Source organism: Aphis gossypii, chromosome X, assembly GCF_020184175.1.
Source record: "Aphis gossypii isolate Hap1 chromosome X, ASM2018417v2, whole genome shotgun sequence".
NCBI classification, from domain to species: Eukaryota; Metazoa; Arthropoda; class Insecta; order Hemiptera; family Aphididae; genus Aphis; species Aphis gossypii.
In genome coordinates this window covers 49,865,276-49,892,875 of record NC_065533.1, presented here as the reverse complement: position 1 = coordinate 49,892,875, position 27,600 = coordinate 49,865,276, and the positions used below count along the sequence as shown (strand labels likewise).

Sequence of the window (27,600 nt, the reverse complement as noted above, 5' to 3'; positions counted from 1 at the left end):
AACTAGTAGTGGCGGCGATGGATGTGGGTGTGTGTGTGTATGTGTGATGAGGCGGAGGAGTTACACGTCGTTGAGTTTACAACAACAACAACAACAACTACAACTACTACTACTACTTCTACTACTACTTCTACTACCACTACTACTATGACGATGACGACGACAACAACAACAACAGTTTAGCACCACCGCAGCATCCACCGGTATATAGCAACAGCGGCGTGCAAATTATTATAATTAACGACTTGTGGAAACTTTTCATCGCCGCCTTAGCCGCACTCGAAATAACAATGTAGCTCCGTTGTGTTTTTGCCGGTGGTCGGTGTGCGAAGCACCAAACACGACAATAGGTGTGAGAGTGTATGCGTGTGTGTATGTGTAATATTATTTGCGACCATATAAGAAGAAAAGGGCTGTCTTGCGCGCGCGCGTGTGGGAGTTTATACGCTGGAAGAGGTGTATACGCTAGTTGTACAACGATGAGACAGCAGTTTATATAATATAGTGCCTAGGTGACGGTATAGTTACTGTAGGTATGGTGTGTTTGTAATATTTGCGGTCGTATATGGGAGCGAGTGGCGGAAACTACGTGCGGGAGATGATGACCGGGGGACGACAGGAAGAGCGGCACCAACGCCGGAAAAGCAGAAACCGCGAAACGGGTGACGCGTCCACGAGTACAATAAAATAATTGTTAGCGCGTTATTATAGTGTACAATAGTGTGAGTGTAGGTATTCTGTATGATATATATATATATCGTATACCTATATGTAATCTGTCACGTATATAATAATATAACTCGTACCGGATGATGACGGCAGTGGACCGTTTGACACCGAACTGCAGTTCGTCGTGTTTACGATGAAACACGCACATTATATTATAATATTATTACCTATGCGTATAAGATAATAATGTGTGTGTTCGTCACGCCTAAACGCGACCTAAGATGCTTGCCAGCTAGCCAGATGGGTGAAACTTACTGACGAGTATCCGTACTCATAAGTAAAACACACACAAGTTTACAGAATATTATCATAATATCTCGTCGTATAGTCGTCACATTGTTTCAGAGTCAAAGACATAGAGCAGTGTGTCACACTCTTTTGAAAAACCGAGACAGTTTTAATTATTTCGTGTGCTGCATGCCATACGCTATATGATGAATACTATGTCGTTCGTATATAATATCATTATTATTGTCATTGGTGTCGCGCTCATCTTTTTTAAAAGCGAGGGGAGATATTTTCGACTTTTCTCAAACCATATTATAACAAATTTAAAAAAATAAAATACAATAATATATTCTTGTATTTTATTAGTTATTACGTATTAGTTAGTATAATAACTAAATTTTGACGGAAATCATCCAGCGATGAAAGTAAATATGCTTTTTAAAATACTCGGCTTTCATAACTTGATCATAAATTTTATTCACATCAATCAACTTCGCGTGTATGAACAATTAAAAATCATACAGCAAAAAATATTAAAAACATGAATTTTTGAATCTTTGATCGTCGTATGTTGTTTTTTATTTATATTCAGTTAATAATTATAATAATATACCCTTATGACCTCATAGTTTTGGAAAAAAGTTCGGCGTATAACATCACGAGGACCCGTTCCGATATAATCGTGTATATAATATTATGAGAATAGCAATCGCTGTGTCAATCCACTCACGACTTCGACTCCCCGACCCACCACTCACTCACAGACATCCACAGCCCCGAATAAACGATATGTAAACTCCTCCGAGAAGCGCATATATAATAATACGTGTAGACACAAAAGTGTGTATATGTGGGGTGGGGGTGGTAGGTTTTACGAGCGTAACGAGTTTGCCAACAAATGGGGCGATGACGACGATGGCATCGGAGAAAAGTTGCGCGCCGGCGGCAACGACGAAAAACAAATACGCGGATATAATATAATATATGTGGGTGTGTGTGTGTGTGTGTGTGTGTGTGTGTGTGTGTGTGTATACCTACGTTAGGTATATGGGTAAACGCGCGCGTGGTTGCAGCGGCAGAAGAGTTGGAAGTGGTGGCGGCTGCGGTACAATTAACGCGGTCGTTACGACGGTGGTGTTATGATAATAATTATTATTATTATAATAATAATTTATAATATATATTATGCGAATTTGTGCAGGATGCGTAATGATTATAATGGCGTATGACTTACGCGCGTGGCGATGATGACCGTTGTTGATTTTGTGTATACTTACGATGTTACGCGATCGTGTTATGTGTATAATAATATACTCGAATTATTGTTGTTGATGTTGTTGTATGCGATGTTGATCAACAGTTTTTGGTGTGTACTGTGTACACATGTACCTCTATACCTACGTCGTGATATAATGTGGTTACCTACGTCTTACACGCTGCTGATGCATATAGTATACCTATGTATTATAATATGTACTGTATATACTGATTATATCTACAATATTGCTGCGCAGCAGGCACAATTACAAGTTTCTTAATTTATACTCAATATATATATGTATATATTTCGTGAACTTCGTGTTGTTTTATAACTATGGAATAACAACTGTAATAGATTCATTTCGATGAAGTATATACTACACGCGCGTGTGATTCGAGTCCGGGATATTATAATGAATACTTGTTATCGTGTACTCCGATTGTTTTCGACGTATATTAATGAAATAAATCATAAAATATAAACAATTAAAATATGAACATTTTATTAATGTTATAGGTAGTGGATTAACAATGATCATATAGTATGCACAATCATTGCCGGAGAACCCCTGTCCGTCTTTTCTAATTTCTTTATAATAAAATTGAGGGTTTCTATGTTTTCTATATCGGTACATATACTTAATTTTTATTAACTTAATTAAACTTACTGTGACCAATATTATTATAAGGACTTAAACTATACATTTTGTTATATATTACATGAATGTTTTCTGAACCGGGTTTAAGTATTCTAATTATCATTATGTATTATACAAACATACTTTTTCCTTAACTAAATATACATTCATATATGAAGCTAAGAAATGCACTTATGGTAGATGAAACATTCCTCTGCAAAGAGAACTTTCAAAATGATTATTTTCTAATAAAAAAAAGCTTAGTTAATGCTAATGACCTTTTAGATGCATTTAATCCAACTTGCATTGTATTATTTTATCCTATTTCATTATTGATTTATATTCGACTTAGAGAGCGATTCGGAGTAGTGAGGGTTATCACATTAATGAGGAAAATCAAGATGATTACTCCTAATAACCTGTCCTAATTATTTTTTTTTTAACATTCTTGTTATTATCAGACTAACATAGAGCACCTGGTACGTAATAAATAAAATATAATATAAATATTGTTACTAGTGGTAGGATTTATTTAATTTTGTTAAAATACGATAAAAGTGTAATCAAGTATATATTGAATTTACTAACTATTGTTATTGAAGAAAAATATCTTATTTTCTAAAAAAAAATTAATAAATTTAATTGTTAAGTGAGCTTAATTATTTTTGTTAATCATATTTTAAATAAATTCAAAGAATTTTTAAAACATTTTTACATTTTTTTTTTTATCCACAACGAGATCACTTTTATGTTGGAAATTAGGAACTTAATGTGATACAGCATCTATTCTTTTACACTACTTTTGTTTGAATACACCATAAAATATTTTACGTCGCCATTGTTAAGGTATCCAATAACATGTATAAAAATATTATTAAAATATTAAAAATACTCATTACTTAAAATATAAAAAGTATGCTAGATAAAAAATTGATTATATTTTGTAGTAATAAGAAGTAACTCGTGGATGTAATACTAACCAATTTTTCAAAGGAAACTGTAAAAAAACATACCAATACACATACCTAACTTGATTATCAGTATATCACTGTCATACCGTTAAAGAACATAGTTTTCATAATTTCTCATGCCTCATTATAAGTGTTATAATTTCTCTCTTTTTCACTCCTTCCTTTCAATTTTCCATTCGTAAATTATTATAAATTCAGGATTCATCCATCACTGGACTTATATAAATATATGGTTTTATATATAGACGACATTTTGCAATTACGAATGTGTGTAGAAAGTATATTATCGGATTTGTTCGTTTTGTTTGTTCTGTTTATTTAGTCATTCCTCCACGGAAACAAGTGACAACCAATCCAACATGCACGCGTGTGTGTAAAATCTGGAAATTGTATTATTTGCACGTACCTGTCTGTATATACCTTTATGGCATAGAGTCTACGCACTGTGTGCATATTATACACGGATACACGCGCATCCAATTATATATACGAAAAAAAGAAACGTTTTTTTTTTTTTTATCTTAACTTCATATTTATACCCTAACGAGTGAAGTATATTTATTCTCTTTAAATATGTACCATAACGAACGGTGGCGACGCAGTGATGATTACGTACCGACTACTAAATAAAATAATACGGGTACGATTTTTTTCACCCCTCGACTACCTCTTCGTCCCATAACCACCACCACAGTTAGTTTTCGTCGATGCATTTTAAGCATTATATTTTTTCTTCTTTAATAATAAATGCCATCACATTACAAATGTCATGAACGGCGGGTGTTAGGGGGTGGCTGAGGGGATACGCTGCCTGCGAGTGAAAGTCGTAGAGGATAGATGATTACCAACGGGAGAGGAGGTATAAGCCACTACCCTCGACTTTTTCCCCTAAGACCGCTGCTGAGCCCAGGGTTTGTGACTAATACGCGTTGTATTATTATTGTAGAAATGTGCCACGACGGCGTCATTATTATAATAACTACTCAGTGTATTTGAGTTATTATTATAGTAATATTTATTGTATATAGCCGCGGTGGACGGTGATTCGAGGAGTTGGGGGGTAGTAGGTCTACAGGACGGTGTATTATAATAATAATATTATTATTATTAGTAGTAGAAGTAATAGTAGTAGTAGTAGTAGTAGTAGTAGTAGTAGTAGTAGTAGTAGTAGTAGTAGTAGTATTCAGGGTGCATTATAAATGAATTTTCGTAAATAAAATCCGTATGTCCAAAACAGAACAGCCACCGTCGCCGAACGGCTGTCCGCCGATCATAAAAAAGAGCAAAAGGCTAAAAAAATATTAATAATAAAAACACAGAACATAAAACACGAACAAAATAATAATTTCTTTAAACGAGTTTTAGACTGGACTGTATGCGAGTATAAAATTTAAAACGCAATGATTTATACTCGTATATTATTATACAAAATGAGATATTTTATTACTATTGTGGCCACTGGGTAAATGCTCGATAGAAGTATTATATGGAATAAGTATAATTCATTTGAACCTATAATAGGACGCGGGGAATATATCTTGTATATATTATTTTAAATAAGCTACCAGTTCGAGATTTCGTGGGAATTCGCGCGTACATGTATAGAATACTCGTATACTATCCGGCAAAGGAAAATTCGCGATGAAAAAACTATAGTGGTCGTTGTTTTTTATTACAATGACGATGATTATCATAATAATAATAAGAAGAAAAACACCAACAGTGTAATACTTATGCAATGCTATATAGTTCTATATATATATACATATATAATTTATAAGTAACGTGAGAGTGGTAATGATAAAAGAGGACAATATTTCTCGGTGTTATTGAATACGGCTAGGGACCGTAACACTGAAAAGGGTGGGTTACGGTATTCGGATACATCGAAAATTGGCATGTTATGTATATTATATATTGTTATGTGTATTGCGCAAACCGGCTATTTGGACGACCATCGCGGGATAAAAATGATGTTATTACACGATAAGGAGACGGTGCTTACATGCGTGTAATATAATGATATCGATGCGGCCGTTCAATAATATTCCGAGGAGATAACGGGTTTAATTTTGCTCACCAATCGTTTAAAAAATAATAAAATACTATATTATCGTGAGATGACACGCCCCTCAACCTAACTGCAGTGGTCGGGCACAAGGCGATAATCTAATATTATAATAATGATAATAGTAATAATAACAATGCGCGTAAAAAATATATAAATATATAACACTGTTGTGTGTGGGCAGTTTATATACTATCATTATAATATTACGTATAATATTATAACGTAACACCCCTGAATCCTGATAGCCACTGGCCACGCCATACGCATATGCGCCACCGAACGATCCACGTTTCGTACGACGTTAACATAGCATATTCTCGGTCAATTATCGTTATTATATCCGCTTGTTTACGACCCGTATACTCGGGTGGGCCTATTTACAGAGCTTCCGATCGAACGTCCTCTTTGCAGTAATCACCTAATACCTGAAATCGACGCGTACATGTATAAGGTACTTGCCTCCAGTTGACCGCGACAGAGACTGAGGAAATATCAACACCGAAGACGATGGCAATGATGATTATGATTATGACGATAATAATAAAACGTGAGAAGTATATACATTGACAAAAGCGTTATTATCATACATATACGTTATTCGGGAAGACGCGCAGTGTATGTATTATTTGCAGTTTAACAGTACCTGTATATACGTATACGCGTGTTTGACTATAAATAATACGCCTCAAAACTTGTCTGATTCCGTGTAAGCTCTGCAAACGTTAAAGTTTACCACTCAGCCAAGTATACACACTGTGTTGTATACGTATACACACAACACAATGTGGATATGATTATAATTGGAGGTAATGAAGTAATCGACGACCGCCGACGCCAAGGTATTTGCGTTGTGTATATAATAATATAATGTAATATAACGGTATAACACTATAACGGTACGACGACAGTGTTTATCAAAGTCCGCACGTATATCATATAATTATAATATGTGCTGCAGCCGCAGCACTACAATCTAGATACCTAATTTACCAAATTATAATATATTAAACCATAATTTTTGGTCCAGTATAAAGGGTGAAATTGTTTACGTTATAATGACAAAAAAAATTATAAGTATGCTTTACACCACAATATTGTGTAGCTGCGAAAAAAACCATCAGAGAAGTCGAAACAACTGTTTCAGTTGTAGTAATGTCGCTGTGTTTTAATTCAAATTAATTAAAATTAATGCAAGAATATTACAATAAATTATTAATTCGTATAAACTATTTATATTGGCTAATCATTCTATTTCGTCGTAAGGGTGTATTTAAAGATAAAAGAAACTTTTATTCCAAAAATAATATGAAATAAACAGAGTTTATATTTCATCCTGATCCCAAACTAAAGTTGCATATGACTAATGACTATGATTGTGTCTATTATGTTGATGAAAATCAAAAATATACTCCTTAGGTTTTTGTTTTAAATCAAAACGTAAAACAAAAGTATTATGTAAAATAGTATTTAGAATTAAATACTTCATTGACATCTATTATATTTTAATATTATTGCAGACAATAAGTTAATAATATTGAAATATTAAGTCAATAACTTATTTTTAACTCCAATAAATACGATGTGTACCCTTTTCTTCTTTAATATACACAATAAATAACAAAAAATACAAACATATGGATGCTGCTTTTTTGTATGGCAATTTATAAAAAGTCTAAAGTATATTTTTTGTAAGTATTTTAATAGTTTTGTATATTTTAATGTACCAATAAGAAATAACCATCGTAAGAACTATTATTAAATTACAACAAAATTACAGAAAGTTCTGTAATCGTCTAGAGTTCTACGTAAACGTAATTGAACATAAAAAAAGGAGAAGTCATTCTACTGTATAGCGTGGTTTTGAGTGTAGGTACCCCGTTATTGAGGTCACTGTAATGAATGTGTTAAACTTGAATTCAATGATAAACATTATTACAATAAAATAAAATTTTGTTTGGAGATGTTCTTTTCCTAAAAACATTTTGTTATATATTTAATTTTCTAATAATAGTATAGTATGTTTGATTTGACTATTTAAAAAAAAAACATATGTATTATAAAAATAATAATTATAAGTTTATTTCATAGAATATTACTAACATAAGTCAATACCTACTGTAGAATAGAATGAATAGGATCATGATATAAGATTGATCTAAAATATATTTTAAAAATGTATTGTGTATGGAAAATAGTAATTTAAGTAAAAGTGAACATTTTCAATTATCAACAATTTTTCAAGTCTCAAATATTTTGTAGGAATCGTTTGATGGAAATATTACATTTTACTTATGAATATCCAATTTCATCAAAATTTGAATTTCAAACACTTGTAACAAATTAATTTAACGTAATCGTACATTTTTTTTTCTTTAATTCTTTTAAAAACAATTTATAACGAATCTTTTAATAAAATATCAAAACTTATGGGTATTAAAATTATAATTTTATGATTTTTTTTATAATAAAATATTTGAAAATTGTTTTGATTTTATTAAATTTAAGCGTTCATAGAAAAAATAAACACCGTATTTCAGCTACAAAATTATTTCAAATTTCAAATGTATAATGTAAATACCACAAAATTGCTAAAATATTTTGAAAATGTAAAAATGTATAGAAAATTCTTGAATATATTTTTGATGAACACTTTAAGTACCTTCAGTTATTCAATTTTTGAATTATAATAACAAAATTAAATCGATTTTGTCAAAAAACTGATGTTGAGTAAATATTCCCGTTTTTCTGTAATTTTTTTTTTTTTTGTTTTCCCCGTGGTTACTTTGAAAAGTACCATAAACTAAGCACCATTGCAGAGTGGTTACCCTTAGCATTGAAAATCGAATCATTATTTCTGTTATAAAAAATGTCTTCAGGTTTAAAAAAAACACACATCATTGTAAAACCAAATACTAATACTTACATTCATCGCTTGGCACAGAATTTATAAACTAACATTTTTATTTTATTTGAATCAAGTAGTTTTATTTTTCTTTAAACAACAATGCTTTATCATCCATTTCACATCAATATATATCAGTATACCTATTCTTTATATGTTAATACCAAGTATTCAATAAACATATCCAATCCATTGATAGCATTTAAAATTTAGATTAATTGTAAGTAAAAACTATACTTTTATAAATAAAATAGTAGAAAATCGAAAATATTTGTTTTTTAAAAAACACAATACATACTCGGCAATATGAGTTAGATGTTAAAAATAATTACTTCTAGTTTTCTACAATATTATATTATATGTGAGTATGCTAAGGAATATATTATATATAGTTGCTCCGTATTTCCTCGCATACGGTCATTTTCTCCGGTGGTGCCTACCTCATTTACTCAAACAACGAACTAATAATACACGGCCACTGAATTGACAGTGACAAATCGATGCTATATTTCAGTTGAAAATTGTTTTAAACTTATTGTACTTTTAACTTATATTACACTATATCGATTATTAATTGTAAAGCGGATATAGGTAATACTATAAGTATTGTAACATAAATGTTTTCCAAAACGTGATTGGTTGTTGTTGATTTTGTTTGTTTTTTTTTTTTTACTTAACTGTAAATTGTAATACTAATAAATGTTAGAACTATAGTCTCTCAACACTCCAAATAACAAAACATTTGGCTACAAGTTTGGAATTGTTCGAGGTTAGTGGTACTTTCTTGTACAATATACGAGTATGAACAAAACTGTTTTAATTTAAACAATCATAATAAAATATGTGACCGTCAATCTCCGTGTATTAAGTTTTAACATACATTATTATCTGCGAATATTCAAAATATTAATAAATGTTATGTGGCTTTTAAATAGCCTTTTGAGCTTATTTTTTATTTTATCACGAATACACCTTGTAATAATAAATATTAACGCGTTATTAATAAAACTGTAGTAACAGTAACATCATAGTTATACAACCTTTACGCTTCATTTCATTTTATTGATGGCACCCTTTGATAGTTTGATCGGTATAAATACAAGTAAACAAATAGTCGTGTAATTAAAAACCTATTTTAAAATTAAAATCCAGTAAAAGGTCATTAAGTGTTTTTGAAATTTAAACGATCGAGTTCCATTGAAACGTTTTATTTTTTGGGGTTTATGTACAACAGACTTTTTATAGTTTTAATATATTTATGTAGGTACTGCAACAACGTGTATAAATATTTATTTATTCACGAATTTAATATTTTTAACACTACCGCCATAAAATTATGTTAGTACAACAACGAAGCGTATTATTATTGAACGTCTTTACTAAAATATATTTTTATACTCTTACAGATTACCGATTTATCGTATTCTATTTCTTTACCTATATGCATACGGAAACTCAGTCGATCGGAAATCGTACGAGTGAATAATGTACACACCGTTTACAGCAGAAATGAAAAAATTATCATTACATTTTCAAGAAAATCTCCATATTCCATGACGTTAAAACAAAATTTATTTTAAAATATTATTTATATAAATCTTGGGGTTGATTTTTTTCGTGATTTTATTGTAATATTAAATCGAATATGAAATAATGCGTGAATACTAAAAAACAAAAATCGAATTTAGTGGTTATTACTGTCCCTCCGTAATTATAAGTTTGAATTAATTTAAAAAAATTACATCACAAATTTTAGTTGGTACCTCTATAACCGGACTTTTATTTATATTTTTGTATTTCTCTATAAATTATAGAAGAGCTTCGTGGACTATTTGAATATTAACCACAGAACCCCGTCAAACTGTAAACGTTTTTCATTTGGAGTTGTTTTTAAAACCCATTTTATTTCAATAATAATCATACACATATTATAACAATATACCTTAATAATACTTTTTTATTAAATTAACCTAAGCAGCTATTCCATGTCAGAAGTACAGTTAGTTTAGTTCGTACATGTATCGTCACATTGATAAAATACAAACATTCCGTGTACTTGGAGATCTTTACAATGCTTTTATAAGTATGTGTTTAACCAAACAAGTGTTGAGTTGTGTTAGGTACTTGCGAGTATTCACCTCTTTTAGTGACTCTCTAAATAAGTACCAGCATCCCTCTAACGTTTAATACCAACCTTTGAACATATTACCGTACTACTTATACTACGCAATTTGACGATATTACATAAAATAATAACGACTAACAAATTCAAATACCGTTTTAAATTAATTTATCTATACGATAATATTTCTACAAATATATATACCTACTTGATAATATTTTGTTAAGAATTTATACGTTATGGTAATAAAATAGTATAAGTATTACGTTCTACATAGTACGGTCAGGAACTTAAATTTTGTTTACAACTGTAACAGTTAACCAACTCTCTACATCAACAGCGCACACTAATATAAACCCTCATTCGCCGACTTAATATAATAATTAGATTAAATGTCAATTATACAGCATGGAATTGATTATTCGATTTCCATTATGTCGACATAAGAGTCCCGTTCATAATGCTATATCTTCATTACAAAAATAATTAATATAATTAAGTGAAATTTAAAAAAAAGGATGGTCAAATAGGTAAAGCCAGGTTTATCAGGTAGAGTAGGTCACTAAAGTATACAATGGATGTGTAAAATTTGAATGCGATGATAGGTATTATTGTATACGAAAAACGATTCTGGAAGGAGATGATTTGTCCGCCTAAGATGTATATTTTTCACTAGATAGAAAAAGATGGTTTATGTTTTAATGACTTGAATACCCCAAAATTAAATCATGTACAGAAAATGGCAATTTATACAAATTTAATAGTACATCGTTATTTTACCCGTGAAATTTTAATTTCGTAAAAATTAGAAAATTAGATAACATTTTTTTAATTGGACAACCCAATTTCAATTTTCAATTTGTAAGCCGAACTTATGGAAAATATTGTATTCAATTTTCAATTCTTAGCTAATTATACAATTATTTTTTATAAATTTTGAACTAGACAATTTTCTAATATATTCATGATTTTAACGAATTTTGTCAGTATTTGAACTTCAAATGTTATTAAAAAAAATTGTACCTCTATATTTTTATAATTTTTTAATCACTTTAAGAATAACTCACCTGGAACTTTGTATTAAATTTTCAAGTATTTTGACTTGGCCAAAATATTTTATCGACATTTATAAAAAAAAATATATATAAATAGAACGAATATTTCAAATGTCTATAAAAAGCCTTAAAGTAAGCGAAATATTTTGAAAATTAAAGTATGTAAAGAAAATACCTATCTAAATAACTGCTAAAATTCTCAAGTACATCTAAGATTTTCGAATTTTTTTAACTACAATAGAACAATTTATAAAAAATGTCGTATTAAATTTTTAAGTTTTCTAAAAAAATGTATTGATATTTTAAAAAAAAAGGTAGAATATTTTGAAAATTTTACCATATATATAAATTTTGTATTTACAGTGATTTGTTTTTGAGTTATAATAATATTAAGAAAAATCGAGTTTGTCGAAAACTGGTTTTGAATTTCGACAAGTTATGGTGTACACTGTACACAGACACAATTGTAGAATCAATACATTCATCACTTCTTTCAGAATCTAAACAAGTTTTGAATTGATTTTGTATTTTGTTTTATTTAATTTTTATTGCATATAATTTTATTAAATTTCATTATCTATTGGCCGAAGACATATAGGTCAGTTTGAATTATATTAAACTTAAAAAAATTGGTTGGGATTCGATGCAAATAATTGTATGCGTGTACATGTAAATTCAGGTATTCAATGACAAATGTGATATAAAAACGAATCCTCTTTTATGTTATCGTTTTATATATATATTTCAAAAAATAACACATTAAAGTACATTTACATGTAAAAGGCACAATTTTCAACGATGTTTTTAAAATATGATTTATAAAATTGTATTTGCACACAGTTTCTGACAAAAAATTACATTTACACATAAGTAATGTAAAATTTTATATTTTTAAATTCCACGAAAATCTATCTAAATAATATAATATGTACCTATCTGATGATATTAAAATTCAACGTTTCATTTTTGTTGTTGTTAATCATTATTGTTAGTTGTAACACGGTGATTTATATAGGCAATTTTACTACATTAGTGATGCCAAAATCATGATTTTACCTACCTCCTACACTTATTATAATAGTTTTATTATTTACTGTTATACCTACTATACTCGTCTATATTATAATATTTTTATTCTTACCACACAGTTTTATGTCTAGGTAGAATAATATAATCGTTTTTACATATCATATTATATCACATTTATATCAAACATATTTAAGAAATGATTTCTACATTTCTAGTGTGTTACCTATTATGCATAGTTAATATCAAAAAATTCTAAGTAAGTAAATTGAACTCAACCCAATTTCTTTGAAATTACCAAAATAAAATATGATCTAATAATTGTTAATATTATTGCTTATTATATAATATTTCAGTCAAACCTCTGATTTCTAGAATCCGTAAATTTAGATTTTTCAACAGAAAAATATTTTTACGTTTTTCCGTTTTACCGTTTCATCCTATAATAATGAACACATTTCAATAGGCGACTCATTATTAGTTCTTCTATAACATAGTTGGATACTAGCATATATAATTGTATAACTAATATCATTTTTTTTATTATTACTATTATTGACAATAAAACTTCGTTTTTATGATTTTATAAATTACAGAAAATATGATGTCGCGTGTGTACATTGAAATCTTATAGGAAAATTAAAATTTTTTTATTGATCGATCAAATACCTATACTGTATATAATATTTTGTCGTTTAATTTTGAATTACTTCAAGAAATCAATAATGCACTGCCTACAAAATGTATTCAGTCGACAAATTTATTAGATTTCCCTTTTTTTTTTATTTTTTTTTCTCATAACGTTTCTCCTTTTAATTTGTTCCGTCAATAAATATAGAGCTTTAAAACAGCTACATATAACATTTTGAAATATTTTTTTTCGTCAGTTATTTTAGATGTTATTTGTTGATATTTGTGTTTTTTCATGTATTTATGATTGTTATTATGACTATTGATACTTTTGAATTAAAATATCAACAAATTTTAAGTTACAATGCATTTAATACATTTATACATCTATTGTTTGTATATTTCCATCCCTACAATCAAATATTTAAAAACTTACATTATAATATTATACATGTTTAATGTCTATTGTATATAGGTATAAGATACTTGTATGCATTAACGATTAATAAAATTACTCTATGAATATTCATAGAGTACCTAACAAGTATAAATGGAATTAATCGACGGAAATATCCAAAGTACAAGAAAAAAAAAATATTTTTATTTTTCATATTAACATAGCTTACATATCGCGTATTACATTTTATGTATTATAGCTTTTTCCGTATAATTACCACTAAATAAAATACTAATCAATCGTAATTATTTTACAGAACGTTGATAAATACAAATTTTTGAATAATCAATTTTCTATTTGGCATTATATTGAAAATACAAATATCAATTCCATACCCAAATAACTGTATTAAAGTATCTACGGTTATTTTATTTTTGTTTTAACTGTTTATTTTTAACTGTCATCGTATCAAATTTCCATAAGTCACTCAAAACTTTAAGTTCGTGTACAGCAACCACAGTCTGTTCCTGTTCGTCGGTATATCGTCATAACATTCGCCGCAATCACGAAGTATACCTTTTTTCAACCCCATCCAATTCATTCCCACCCCATCCACACTCCCTGTACCGTTTATGCAGCCATATTTATCGTTATTATTTCGGTTATCCTCGAGCAAAGTCTCTTCCCGCCCCTGTCCACTCACCCGTTATTTTTCGATTACAGGTGCGGCTGTATATGATGCATATATATAATTTATATAATGTTTATATTTATGCATAAAAATATAAAATACATATACGCACACACACATATATATATATATATATATATATATATATATATATTATATGTGTATAGGTGCATAATATATATATATATATATATATATTATATGTGTATAGGTGCATAATATATATATATATTATATATTATTGTGTATAAAATATAAACGTCAACGACCAACAACAACGATTGTTATCACGGTTCGCCGCTATTTTTACCCGACCGTCGACGTAGCCTTCACACCACCGCCGCCTTCTCAAGCTCAACACTGCTTTACCCACCCGCGAGACCCACCAACTATAACCGTCACCCCTTTGCCACACCGACACACTCCCTATACGTATATATACTACTATTATTATCGTAATCGCCGTCGTCGTCATCTCCACAAACTCGCACACACACACACTAGCGAGCACTCACATGCATATATATATATACCTACCTATATCGTATAATATATACCTATATATGTTTGAACACCTTTTTCCAATCCTTCTCCTAACCTACGACATCGCACCGAAGAAAAACGAGACAATGTCAAATCACACACGCATTACCCGCAGAGCGGCACAAAGTCGTCGTGACCGAGAGACGTAGTGTTTGGGGGTGGAAGCTCGAGCCTCGAGGTGCTCTAGGAGCACACCACCTTCGTCCCCCGCGTACACTGCACCCGCCCCGCCCGTGACTACCCTATTATCGCCGCACTGCCGCCGCCGCGTATATGTAAAATACGAGTAGTTTTGTACTATTTATTTTACGCCGCCACCGCGCTCGGTAACACTTCTTTTTTTTTTTTCTGCTCTCGCCGGAGGTAATGTCCAATTTAAATACGACAGCACGCCGCCCGCCCACTGTTTTTCACCGACCGACGTTATTTATTGCTTTTTCTATAGGCTATTTTGCCCAGTAAGCGAGCGGCGTACCACACACGCACACACACAGTGTAGGTACGTATTATACTTCGTCGTCGCCGTCGCCGCCGCCCTCCGTCATCACACACCGGGCCTAAAATAACAATTTGATCAAAGCGATCGCAAGTGTGGCGGCGGGTGCTAAATCGTTTACGCTACGGCGACGATATCGACCACACACACCCATACGCGTATTATACGTATATATATGTGTGTGTGTGTACGCGTTTTCGACGACGTGTCCATTTTCTTTCATTTTCGTTGTCACCATCGTCTACGTGACGTTCACCCGGGATTAATAATAATAATAATAATAACTTCGCCTTAATTTTAACAAAATAATGGGATCGTCGTCATCTGCTACCGTATAATAATTATAATAGAATTATTATTAATATTTGTACACACGCACATAATTCGTTGACGAAAATCGAATTATTAAAATGTTCGTGAGGCGAGGTGAGCATCTACCAGATAATAATAATGTTATATTATTATGTATTATTGTTGTTATTACTATTATGCTACCCGCTTCCGCGCGTTCCTGCAGTATAATATTCTATACACACCGATGGCGTACAATGACGAATGATTACGCACACACACAGTGTTTTATAATATATTCGTAATTTTCATTATATTAATGATAATTATATTTTCATTCCAAAGGTGCGGTGTTGTTAATATAATTTGACTGATTTGTCAGTACGGGAATCCTCGCAGCATATTTTAAGTCTTGTCTAGAATAAATATAATACTAATATGTATAACTCGGAGTAGCTATCTATACCGCGTGTCCACTTATATTATGTATAGATTATATATATATTATATATATACATGTATTTATATATATTTTTGTGTTTAACAACATTGTCAAGTGGTATATAAGATAATTATCCATTGTAGGCTATTTTAATCTATATTTTTTACTGTAAATGGCCACAATTGGTGGACAGTAAATACTGATAGTCGCCTGTGAATATTGACATACAATACACACCAAAATCTTTTGGGTGTCTTGGCTACTGTTTAATTTTGCTGTACGTAAGCATTCACTAGTAAATGTAATTTACTACTGTATATTGAAGGTTAGTAGTATTAATCTAGTGACTATTGCTGGAAAGTCGCAATATAATACTATACACACTGTTCAATAATCTAACCTGACCTCATCGTACTGGTTGATCATTAATCATATATAAATTTTACTATCTTACTCAACAGCGTATGTATGTTAAACTATAAGTCTCGATAATAATTATGAATTAACCATCGTAGATAGTGTTATAATTCAATCGTACATCAGAAATTAGTTTTCAGTTAGCAAAGAAAATTTAATAACAATCCATGAAATTTGAACTGACTGCCAAGTTTTATTAAGACAATATTCTAGGTATTTCTAAATAAAATAAAATTAAATAATGGGTGATGAAATTTAAAAACGAATTTTGTAATGGTTGAAGATAAAATTAATTATAATATCAGTCTTATCAATTTTTAAATATCACTTTCTATACAAATAATTATATTATAAGTAACAATAAGACTATTTTATAATAATAGTTCAATTATTGTTCATTTAAATATATTGTACCTAATATAAATACTTAAAATAAATATTAATATATTTTCTTGTGACTTAGGATTTAATAATTATAATATATACCTTGTATATAGATAGAAATAGTCTACAGAGTAACTTTAAGAGAGAAGGTGCAATTCTTACTACTATTCTGAAAAATATTAAATATCATACTATCCAATTACTATCTCCAATAACTCCATCGAATATGTATTTATTAGCTTTCACATAAATAATATTAATGATATCGTTTATTTCACTTAGGTCTATACCTTCCTCGATTTCTTTATACAAATCGCATATGGAAATAGTCAAATCTCTAATTCTCATGTATGTATTCAAATTACATATTCATCTTTTATAAGAATAATAATTAAGCAGGTTTTCTAGTTCCTTCATTTCCTTCTCTCTTAAAAGTTAAAATCAAATATCAACCACGTGAAGAGTGTTAACCAACTTAAATTTTCTTAGCATACTTATTAGTGGTCCTATTAATGCGTCCACACTTCTAGCAGAGGTAAATTTAGGATTCCGTGTATATCTTCTATAGATTTTTGTATTTTGCCTAGTAAATGAGAACTAGTTTAACCCATAATGTTCTTCATATATCATATGTATCTTTTAACAAAAAATATATAACGTAATACTGTATTATTTTATCTAATTGTGCTTTCTTTTTAAGCAACTATATCATATCTTGGGTAGTCACAATATATGTAAAATAAAATAAATTATTTATATATATCATCTATCATTTTTAAAACCATACGTATGTTAACATTCACCAAAATCATTATGTAAATATCAACATTCACCAGTGAATGTCAATATACACCAGACGTCCAGACTGATGTCATTCGCAGTAACATATTATAATACGTATATGTCATACATACAAACTATCATAACTCATCTGTAATGCATAGTCCAATTTAATATACCTACTTCTTATTATAAATTAAGAAAATGGATATGTTTTTCTACAAATTGGATATTCAGCTTATCTTATACGATTCTCTTATTTTAACGGTATCATCGCTTATAAATAGTAATAATATGATATGGTTTACGCTAATTGTTATTTTATTAATTCATCTATAATTTTTTAAGTATCTGTGTTGTTGAAGAATAAAGATGCATTCAGGGTCCTATACTTACGTAGTTACGTGCTATTTCATTGTATTGATATACGTCTATAATAGGTATATATAGTGACTATACTCTATAGTAGTATAAACTCGAGCTTGCAGTGTAAACCTTTTCAATGGAAACTGTATATGCCGTACGGTCGTTTCAAATAATAAAATGCCTGTCAGTAGTTAAGAAAAAAAAATTTCCTTATTGAAACGTGCAACAGCCGGTTCGATTATCAAACACACTGCAAAAATGTCGTTTTTCGCATTTAATACGCAATACAATACCTAGTGACCTATGTATATAATAATATACGTCCATAAGCTCTATAGCGTCTAGTACATTTATATATTTAGTTTTATTATTTCGATATAAACTTAATAAAAAAAATCTTACTAACTGTAAGAAAAATTTTAAAAATTTATAATTTCGCTATAAATATAATACAAATTTTATTTATAATCTAATGTTACATTATGCTATATACACTTTTATTACAGTAAGCACAGTAACAGTGACTGCCGTTCGTGGTTCAGTGGCTTTGCTACCGTGTGACATAGGTGGTGGTAATAACGACGGCTTGCCGAAACAACCGATAAGAGTCACGTCGAGCGGTGGTGGTGAAGGGAAGACCAAGGACTTAACCAACACTATCGAAGACCGAGCGTACATGGTGTTATGGTTCAAACACCATTCGACGACAATCCGTCACCGGAATAGTAAATCGAAAAATAAAAAGATATGGTCAGGAGGAAAACCTTTGTACAGGTAATATAGCAGTTGTTTCATAAATACATTATATTTTATGAAAGTTTGATAGATTTAAATAATATTAGAAAAACAACCAAAAACCAGTGCATTTTAATTTATTAAAGCTGTGGCCTCTGAAAATAAGCGTAGATTTCGTCAGGTCTGAGTCCCTTTTATACGTATGTGGTATGTTTTTAGAGTGTTTAATTCTCCTACGATTCATGATTTGTGACCAATGTTGTTATATTTAATATACAGGTCTGCAGTGATCCTAACCCTATAGGTCGCAAAAATTATTAGGAATTGTAGTTGTAAGTATAATATGGTTGTAATAATTAGTAATAGATTTTGAATAAATATGTAATACTATCAATTTAAATATTTTCTAATGCATTCATGATTCTATTCAGAACCAGCTGTCATATCAAATTGATTAATCAAGTATTTTATATTATTACTATTTAGTCAAATAGTTTTATTTTAAATTAATCAAAGGCGTATTTTATACTATAAATTAAATTTTGAAAATTATACTTATAGGTATTTATTACAATTTTTTCACAATAAATGTTGTGTTGGTGTAATTTTTTTTTCCTAATAGTAAATTTAAGATTAAATTTTAGAATGAAACTATTTAAATACTAAATTATTATTTTACGAATTTTAAAGCCTAAGAAGCACAGCACTTATACTATAATTGTTTCATGTAGACCACAATCATTACAATAATTACAAACTAAAATAATAACCGAGTAATAATCAAGCAATTTCTATTTGTTTTAAAAGACTACCAAATTTAAGGAAACAGATCACGACCCTTTTCCTTCACATGCCACTCTAAAAACATTTCACATATTGTAAAACATTTATATCGTGTTGTAACATATTAATTAAACTCAAAAAACAAAATAATTATTTCAATAATATGAAATAATTCACGTGGACCGTTAATTTTCTATCAATTATCATATTATTAAAAGTCTTACATACAAAATATATACAATATAATTTCCTTAACACGGAAAACAGATATAGAACGCATTCGAATGGAGTCTAGTCGGAATAGAAATAAAACGTCGTCGCCGAATAGTCGGAAAAGTCCCGCGCGTATAATAAATAATCTCCCTGTGTACCGAACCCACTAACGTTTTGCTCTCCGACCACTAATTAAAATATTTAATTAAATTAACCGTGGTTATAGTTTCGATGTGCGTGGAAGACCGTTAGCTCACGCGCTGAAATGGTCTTCGGACGAACAGAGCGGAGGATTTGGGCCCAGGGCGTCGTTTGTGGTGTTTAGTGGCAATAGTGGCATTGGACGGGGAAAATGGTCGAAACAGCATACTTTGCTGTTGGAAGATTACAACAGCGGCCTATACGACAACAGTAGCAGAGCAGCGCTCAAAGTCACCAATGTAACTGAACAGGACGCCGGGGCTTACAGGTGCCGAGTAGATTTTCGCGATTCACCTACGCGGAACTATCGAATAATCCTGCGAGTCATAGGTTAGTAGAATATATTTTATTTATACTGTATAATAAATATGACTATGTTAGGTTAGGATAGCTTTTTAAGTGTTCACATCGACGTATAATATTGTTTTTCTGCATATATGTTTACTTTAAATATAATTTCACTTTGATCCAAATTGCACGGTGATAATATATAATAACTCTTATATATTACCGCATTGATTGATCGATAAGAATATCATTGATGATTATAAATTATAATTAATTCAATTTAATTAACATGGAATTACATCAAACAATTTATAATAATTAAATTAAAAATATACTTATACAAATGAATTAATATTAGTAATATTAAGAACTAAACAAGTAATACGAGACATTTCATTTTCTAAATATGAATTTATTTGTTTTTCATGGTTTTCTACTAATAGGAACTTATATAATATAGCTATACAGTTTGAAAACAAATTTACTATAAAAAAAGATAAATATTAATTTAAGGTTTGTTAAATTTAAGTACAGTACCGGTCCGATTTATTTTGGGGCCCAGTGCACAATTCTATGGGGCTCTATAATATACTAATTATCCAGTAATCGATACAATATAATATAGTAAATATATATCAACGTATTTAAAAAAATATTATTAAGATTTAAGATACTGTTTATCTTAACGCATATTTATGTTTATAATACTAATTCAAATTAACTATATTGAACCTACTTACATTGAATTAATAAATAATAAAAAATCACTGACATAATACTATTATACCTATATCAAACACCTGTATAAACATTTTTAAATTGATTATCAGAATTCTGTGACTAATTAATTATAATTGTATAATTTTGATTCGTGTATAATTATATAGTACCACCCGATAAAATGACAATCGCTTACAACGGAGTAAGAACAGAAATCGACGATGGATTGCATCACACCATCGGTCCAGTACCGGAAGGTGGCCGATTGGTATTGGAATGTCGAGTTCAAGGAGGTGAGTATTAAATGTTATTTTTATAAAAATGATAGGTACTTCTTTTAAACACTTGGGCGAGTACAGCAATGATATATTTATATTGTACACCAATAGTATTGAGTATTTTACGGCTATTTTAAAAATAATTAATAATATTAAGCTAATTTGACCAACAAATGCTAATTGTCTAACAAAGATATGATTTTGAAATTTACAACGCATATAGCCATGGTATTAAAAACAATTATAACAGAATGGTATAATATCTATACCTATTTGTAAATATATTTCCAATTTTCCAAAAAAATAATGCTTAAATTACAGAAAACCCATTTTTATCAAAATTATATTTTTATTTTATTTTAATACAATAAATAATAACCCCAATAATCATATATTTAATAATATTAATATCAACTAACATTTATGTTTTATTGAAACCATAATTCAAAAATTATTATTTAAATAAGAGATGAATGAAATATGGCAATGAGAACTGAGGAAAAATGAAAAATTACACCTGACTTTAATATTATACGCAATATTATATAAAATAATATATATTTGTTAACATAAGCTAGTAACAATATATCTTATAGCTAAATAATAATAATAATAAAAATATTTAATACAGGTTGTAAAAATTATAAATAAATATGACTTAATAACGAATAATCAAACTAAATGAGACTCTTAAATAATAATATTAATATTCGTATAGTTATAATGTGATAGACGCAAATGCATAAGAATTATTGCTGTAAAATTTACTTCTGCTATAATGTTCTATATTATTTTAAAAATACGATTTTTCAATGAACTATGACATAAAAAACGGTTTGTACTCTGATTTATTGACGAATTATTATTTTACTTACGCTTTTTATTTATTTACCGATGTTCATATGGATAATATATACTTATATTTTCCCTCCTTAATCATTCACTCCGCAAATGAGAAATCGTTGTATTTACTATATTTAAATGGGTATGTTGTAATGTTGTACTGTACATGAATATACTGTAAATTACATGACAGTTTAATGATGAGACATATTATAAGCTCGATTTGTACACGCCTTAATGTAGATTCATCAAGTATGTGATGTATAAACGTTATACATAATAATATAAAGCATAGAACACATTTAATCCAAATAACGATTTATTTACGTTATTTGATTTCATTTGTACGAATGAGCGTTCGCGGTATCTACACAAGCTCATATACGTACAAGTTTTTTAGTGTACTTGGAAATCAAAGTCAACGAAAATGTGCATTTCCCCCTCCCCCCCATATCGAAAATCATCTATAGTGACAAACTGACGTGTTCTATACAGGGAAACCAAAGCCACGGGTGCAGTGGTACTCGGCTGATGGCAAAGTTACCTCATCGCTCGGTACGGGAACAATAATGGATCTGACGGAAGAAGTATCTTACGGAAACAAAAACGACAACGAAGAAATAACTACCAAAAGTCTCGTGATTCATCAATTGAATCGAAGTCATGCTAATAGTACATACACGTGCCTGGCTGGAAATGACGACAACACCATGCAATCTAATCTCCGAATGACAGTGCTGATAAACATGTACTGTGAGTATTTTATATAGGTACAGCTTATAGTGTACCAACAGTTAGTGAATATAATAATTATAAATCGCAATTATAATTAAACTACAAAATGTGTTGTATAAAATATACATAAAGCACAGAAGTTATTGTTGAAATTTAAAATATTGCATTGAAAAAAATATTCTTTAATGGTATCATATTATGTACATAGTTAACGAATTTTTTTTTTTTTTTGTATACATAATTTTAAAGTATTCACTAATAATTTTAATACATTTTTGCAAAAATAAATACTTAAAGAATATGTTTTATGTTATTAAATTATAATTCTGATTTTAAATTCGACTTTAGAAGTTTTCTTTATAAATAAGTTATGAACATAAAGTACACTATATATTATGTTATGTACATAATTTTACATTGGTTAAATAGTAAATTAAAAGTTTTAGTATATTTCTTACATTTGTTGTCCTTTTAAAAATAACTAAGAAAAATAAAAGTAAAAAATTATGAAACATTGAACATTTTTCTCAAAATCATATTTTAACAAAATTGATCTTGTTTTTTATGTATTTAATTATTTAATATTATTTTTTTAATACGTATTTTGTATTTTTATGGTTTTTGTAAATACAGTAAATGTGAAAAGTGTACGCATTGTTGGCATACATCCAATAGACGAATCAGAGAACATGGTTAATTATAACGAAGACAGTAATAATGATGGAGTTGTACAAGCAACAAATCTTATATCCGGTAAGTGGTATACGGGCGAATGCTGGGCCGAGGGTGCGAGTCCTAAGGCTATGATAGAATGGTCTATTGACGGAAACGGTACATTAGCTGACGAAATACCCTCTTCTCCGACAACGACTCGGATCACAGTAATAGAAGTAAGTAATTATTACTAAATTTCACGTAAAGTTACATATTATTTAATTAATTCCGTTATAATATTTTGTCGGTACATGTTATTTCATTGTTTCTATCTTATTATTTTGTTTTAAATTAAATTAAATTGAACTACGAAAAGATTAGTCAGGGTTAACTATAAATTATTTTCATATACATCCGTATATTTTAAAAATCGTAACCTAACCTCGTCGTTATTTTTATTTTATTTGTTTCTGTTATTTAGCAAACTGAACATAGCAGTAGGATACGATTTAGGCCTACACCAAGTGACGATGGTCGATATTTACGATGCCGAGCTTGGAACCCCGATGTTAATACCACAAAAGATAATATTAAAAACAAAGCTTTATTACTTAACGTCCAATGTAAGTAAAACCTGATTATACACCTTTTCGTCGTAGTTGTAGTTGTAATCACTGTTACTGTGTTTTCATTTTAGACCGTATGCGAGCTTATAAGAATTCGTAAATCACTATACCTATATCGTGTTTGATTAACTTTATATTATTTATTACGTTTCTACTGAAATGCGTGAACTATATTCAATACTAACATTCAGATACGTTTTATTATGACTTATATAAGTCAAACTACTAACGATTCTTAGAGAAATGTTTTCTGTTTATTTTTTATTTGACGTATTATGGACGTATTATGAGTTGAGTCGATATTTAATGTATAATTTAATATGTATACTCGTATATAATACCTACTGTAACTTAATTTGAAAACCGTGAAATAATATTTTTATCTTCCGATGTAGTAGAACTTTAAACATATAGTGATAATTTCCCTTACTGGTAAAAAATTTTCTCTCGAAATATAAGATAAAAATTATTTACCTATAATTGACACATATCTGTTAATTGTTCAGTCAAATATACGGGTTGAACAAACCCGACAAGGCAATAAAAGAAAGCTTTTAGTTTAAAAAATATATATATATATACATTATATAATAACAATAAAATAACAATAAACATTAACTTCACAGATCCACCTATAGTTAAATTAAGTTTGGGGCACACATTCGATCCAAGTAGAATCAAAACAGGAGACGATGTGTACTTTGAATGTAAGGTGTTGGATGGCAGCGGGAGCAGAGGAAAACAACGTAATCGCATTGAATGGTATCACAACGTGAGTACAACCATCGACGAATCGCGAAACGTGTTTCAATAATATTTATCGCGTCTGTAATAATATACTGCAGGGTCACCCAATCTTGCAAAATGGCAGTAGCAACGGAAGCGTCAGTATCGACTCGGAAATCAAAGTCGTTCTTTTGAGCGCTGGCACTTTGGTCATAAGGAACGTGGGACGCCGCCATTCCGGTCGGTACACGTGTCAATGTAATAACGATCTGGGAATGGGACGGTCACGACCGGTCACCCTCCGCGTCCAATGTAAGTATCCATACAACTCTTAGTAGGTATACTGAGTACGCGTGCTTCGAATAATATTCAAGTTGAAAACATTCGGGACTTTCGATTGAGCAAAATTCTATTTTGTATTTCGAATCATAAGTAGACATCACATGCCATATTACATACCTCACATAATATGCGCGTGTTCGCAGTTTTCTGTCGATGCCTACGTTTACGTTAGATTGTATTCGGAAATCGCGCGACATGACTCAAAATTATCCTTGTACATATTGTATGAGCATAGCATACGTTTTCAAAACCATACGATTTATAGTGAATAGATTTTTATCAAAAACATCGTTACATTTATAATTTATTTCTAACATATACCATTTTCGAATTCTCTATAATTGTACTCTGTATAATATTCAATATAGGTACTGGAATATTTGGCTTAGGCTGTTGTTTACGTGAATAATTCTTAGAACAGTTTTTATATCTAAAAAATCGATTGCGAACATGAATAGAAAAAAATACGCTAGTATTTAAAATGAATACAATATATTACACACTATATTATATACTGTGTATGTTTTTTAAATGATTACATAATTTTGATATGTTGAAAATAATAAAAAATAAATAAATGTTTTGTATAGAAAAATTATTCTTATACTTTCTAAAACCATTTCTTGACGGAGTTGAACATTTTCATAAAGGAAAAATCATCTTGTCATGCCGAAATGCTAAAATGTGTATACATAATTGTATACCAGTCGCTTTATTTGAAACTTACAAATTAAATGATATTTTAATTTTTTTAGTTTATTCAAAACAAAATAAATTTAATCAATTAATATTACATATATTATTTATAATTAAATAGCTTCTTTACAGATTTTCTATCTTATTTAAAAAAAAAAAAAACTTAAAATCCGTTCAAAAAACGACTTCGGAAAATGAACTATACAATATCACTTTTTTTACGTTTCTAGTGTATCTCTCAAAATACTATACATACAAATTAAACATTTTGGATTTTAGTTATTTTAGAGAAATGATTGCGCATTTTAAGGTTTTTCCTTTGTATGAAATTTGAGCACCACAACTTTGACGTTCTCCTTAAATGACATTTTTTTTTATTTCTTGAAATATTTACAATCTAAAAACAAATTATTATACTACGAAGGCATCGAAGACGTTGAATATAAAATAACCACATTTTTTAATCTCAGTTCAAATCACCACGGCACCGCCGTCCCCTCTCTCGCCCTTTTTTTTAAATCTCGCAAGCGTAAGCGGAAGAGTGAATTTAACGTATAATAAGAGATCGAATAATAGCGTACCTACTGATTAATATAATTATTGTTTATGCACCTCCACAGACGCTCCTGTTTGCGCGGACGACGGAAATCAACTGCAATTGGTGGGCGTGGAAGCCAACGAAAATAACGTGCGCATCGTGTGCCAGGTAAGAGCCGACCCGGCCGACGACCGTGTACAATTCGAGTGGCTCGTGTGGCCGGGCGCAGCATCCGCGGCCACTGGTGAGCTGCACCAACAACAGTCGCCGAGCGTGGTGGCCACCGGCAGCTATGTCACTACTGCCCTGCCCAACCAACGAAACGACACGGCCGTCGGTGAACTCGTACTTCCGGCTATGACCGTCGGCGTCCCGGATGTGGTCCAGTACGTGGATAGAGCGCCGCACGTCAAGAAACCCATCGTCCTGGACACGGTCAGCTGTCGGGCCACAAACGCGGTTGGCCGTCAGCAACACCCTTGTTTGTATCACATAATACCGGCATGTAAGTATACTGACAGAGCTAAGCATGATTTAGCATTAATTATTTTTTTTAATTAAAAAACTTCTGCAAAATCGTGATTTTGATTTTGTGGTTTCACTACATTATTTTTTTGAAATTTAAATTTTGGGTTTTAAAATCTATATCACAATATCATACTAAACGGACTTTTTTTTAATTTTGAAGAAAAAATACTTTTGTCAAAAAAAATTTAAATAATTCTATCTCATTAAGTTCTAGTTATAAAAATATATAGGTATGAAATGGTATTATGTATGTTA

At 30.0% G+C, this 27,600-nt stretch overlaps 1 protein-coding gene across 2 annotated transcripts in view; it reads left to right on the top strand.

The window, feature by feature from the left end:
• The window catches only part of LOC114132580 (uncharacterized), a 68,626-nt gene that overhangs the window by 24,068 nt on the left and 16,958 nt on the right, over positions 1–27,600 (top strand). For both annotated transcript variants that reach the window (XM_050206292.1, XM_050206291.1), the window contains exons 4-12: positions 18,946–19,213; positions 20,397–20,701; positions 21,547–21,672; positions 22,996–23,253; positions 23,869–24,125; positions 24,371–24,512; positions 25,142–25,287; positions 25,361–25,553; positions 26,900–27,322. In XM_050206292.1, coding sequence (XP_050062249.1) covers positions 18,946–19,213; positions 20,397–20,701; positions 21,547–21,672; positions 22,996–23,253; positions 23,869–24,125; positions 24,371–24,512; positions 25,142–25,287; positions 25,361–25,553; positions 26,900–27,322 — 2,118 coding nt within the window. The remainder of the gene's footprint in view (positions 1–18,945; positions 19,214–20,396; positions 20,702–21,546; positions 21,673–22,995; positions 23,254–23,868; positions 24,126–24,370; positions 24,513–25,141; positions 25,288–25,360; positions 25,554–26,899; positions 27,323–27,600) is intronic.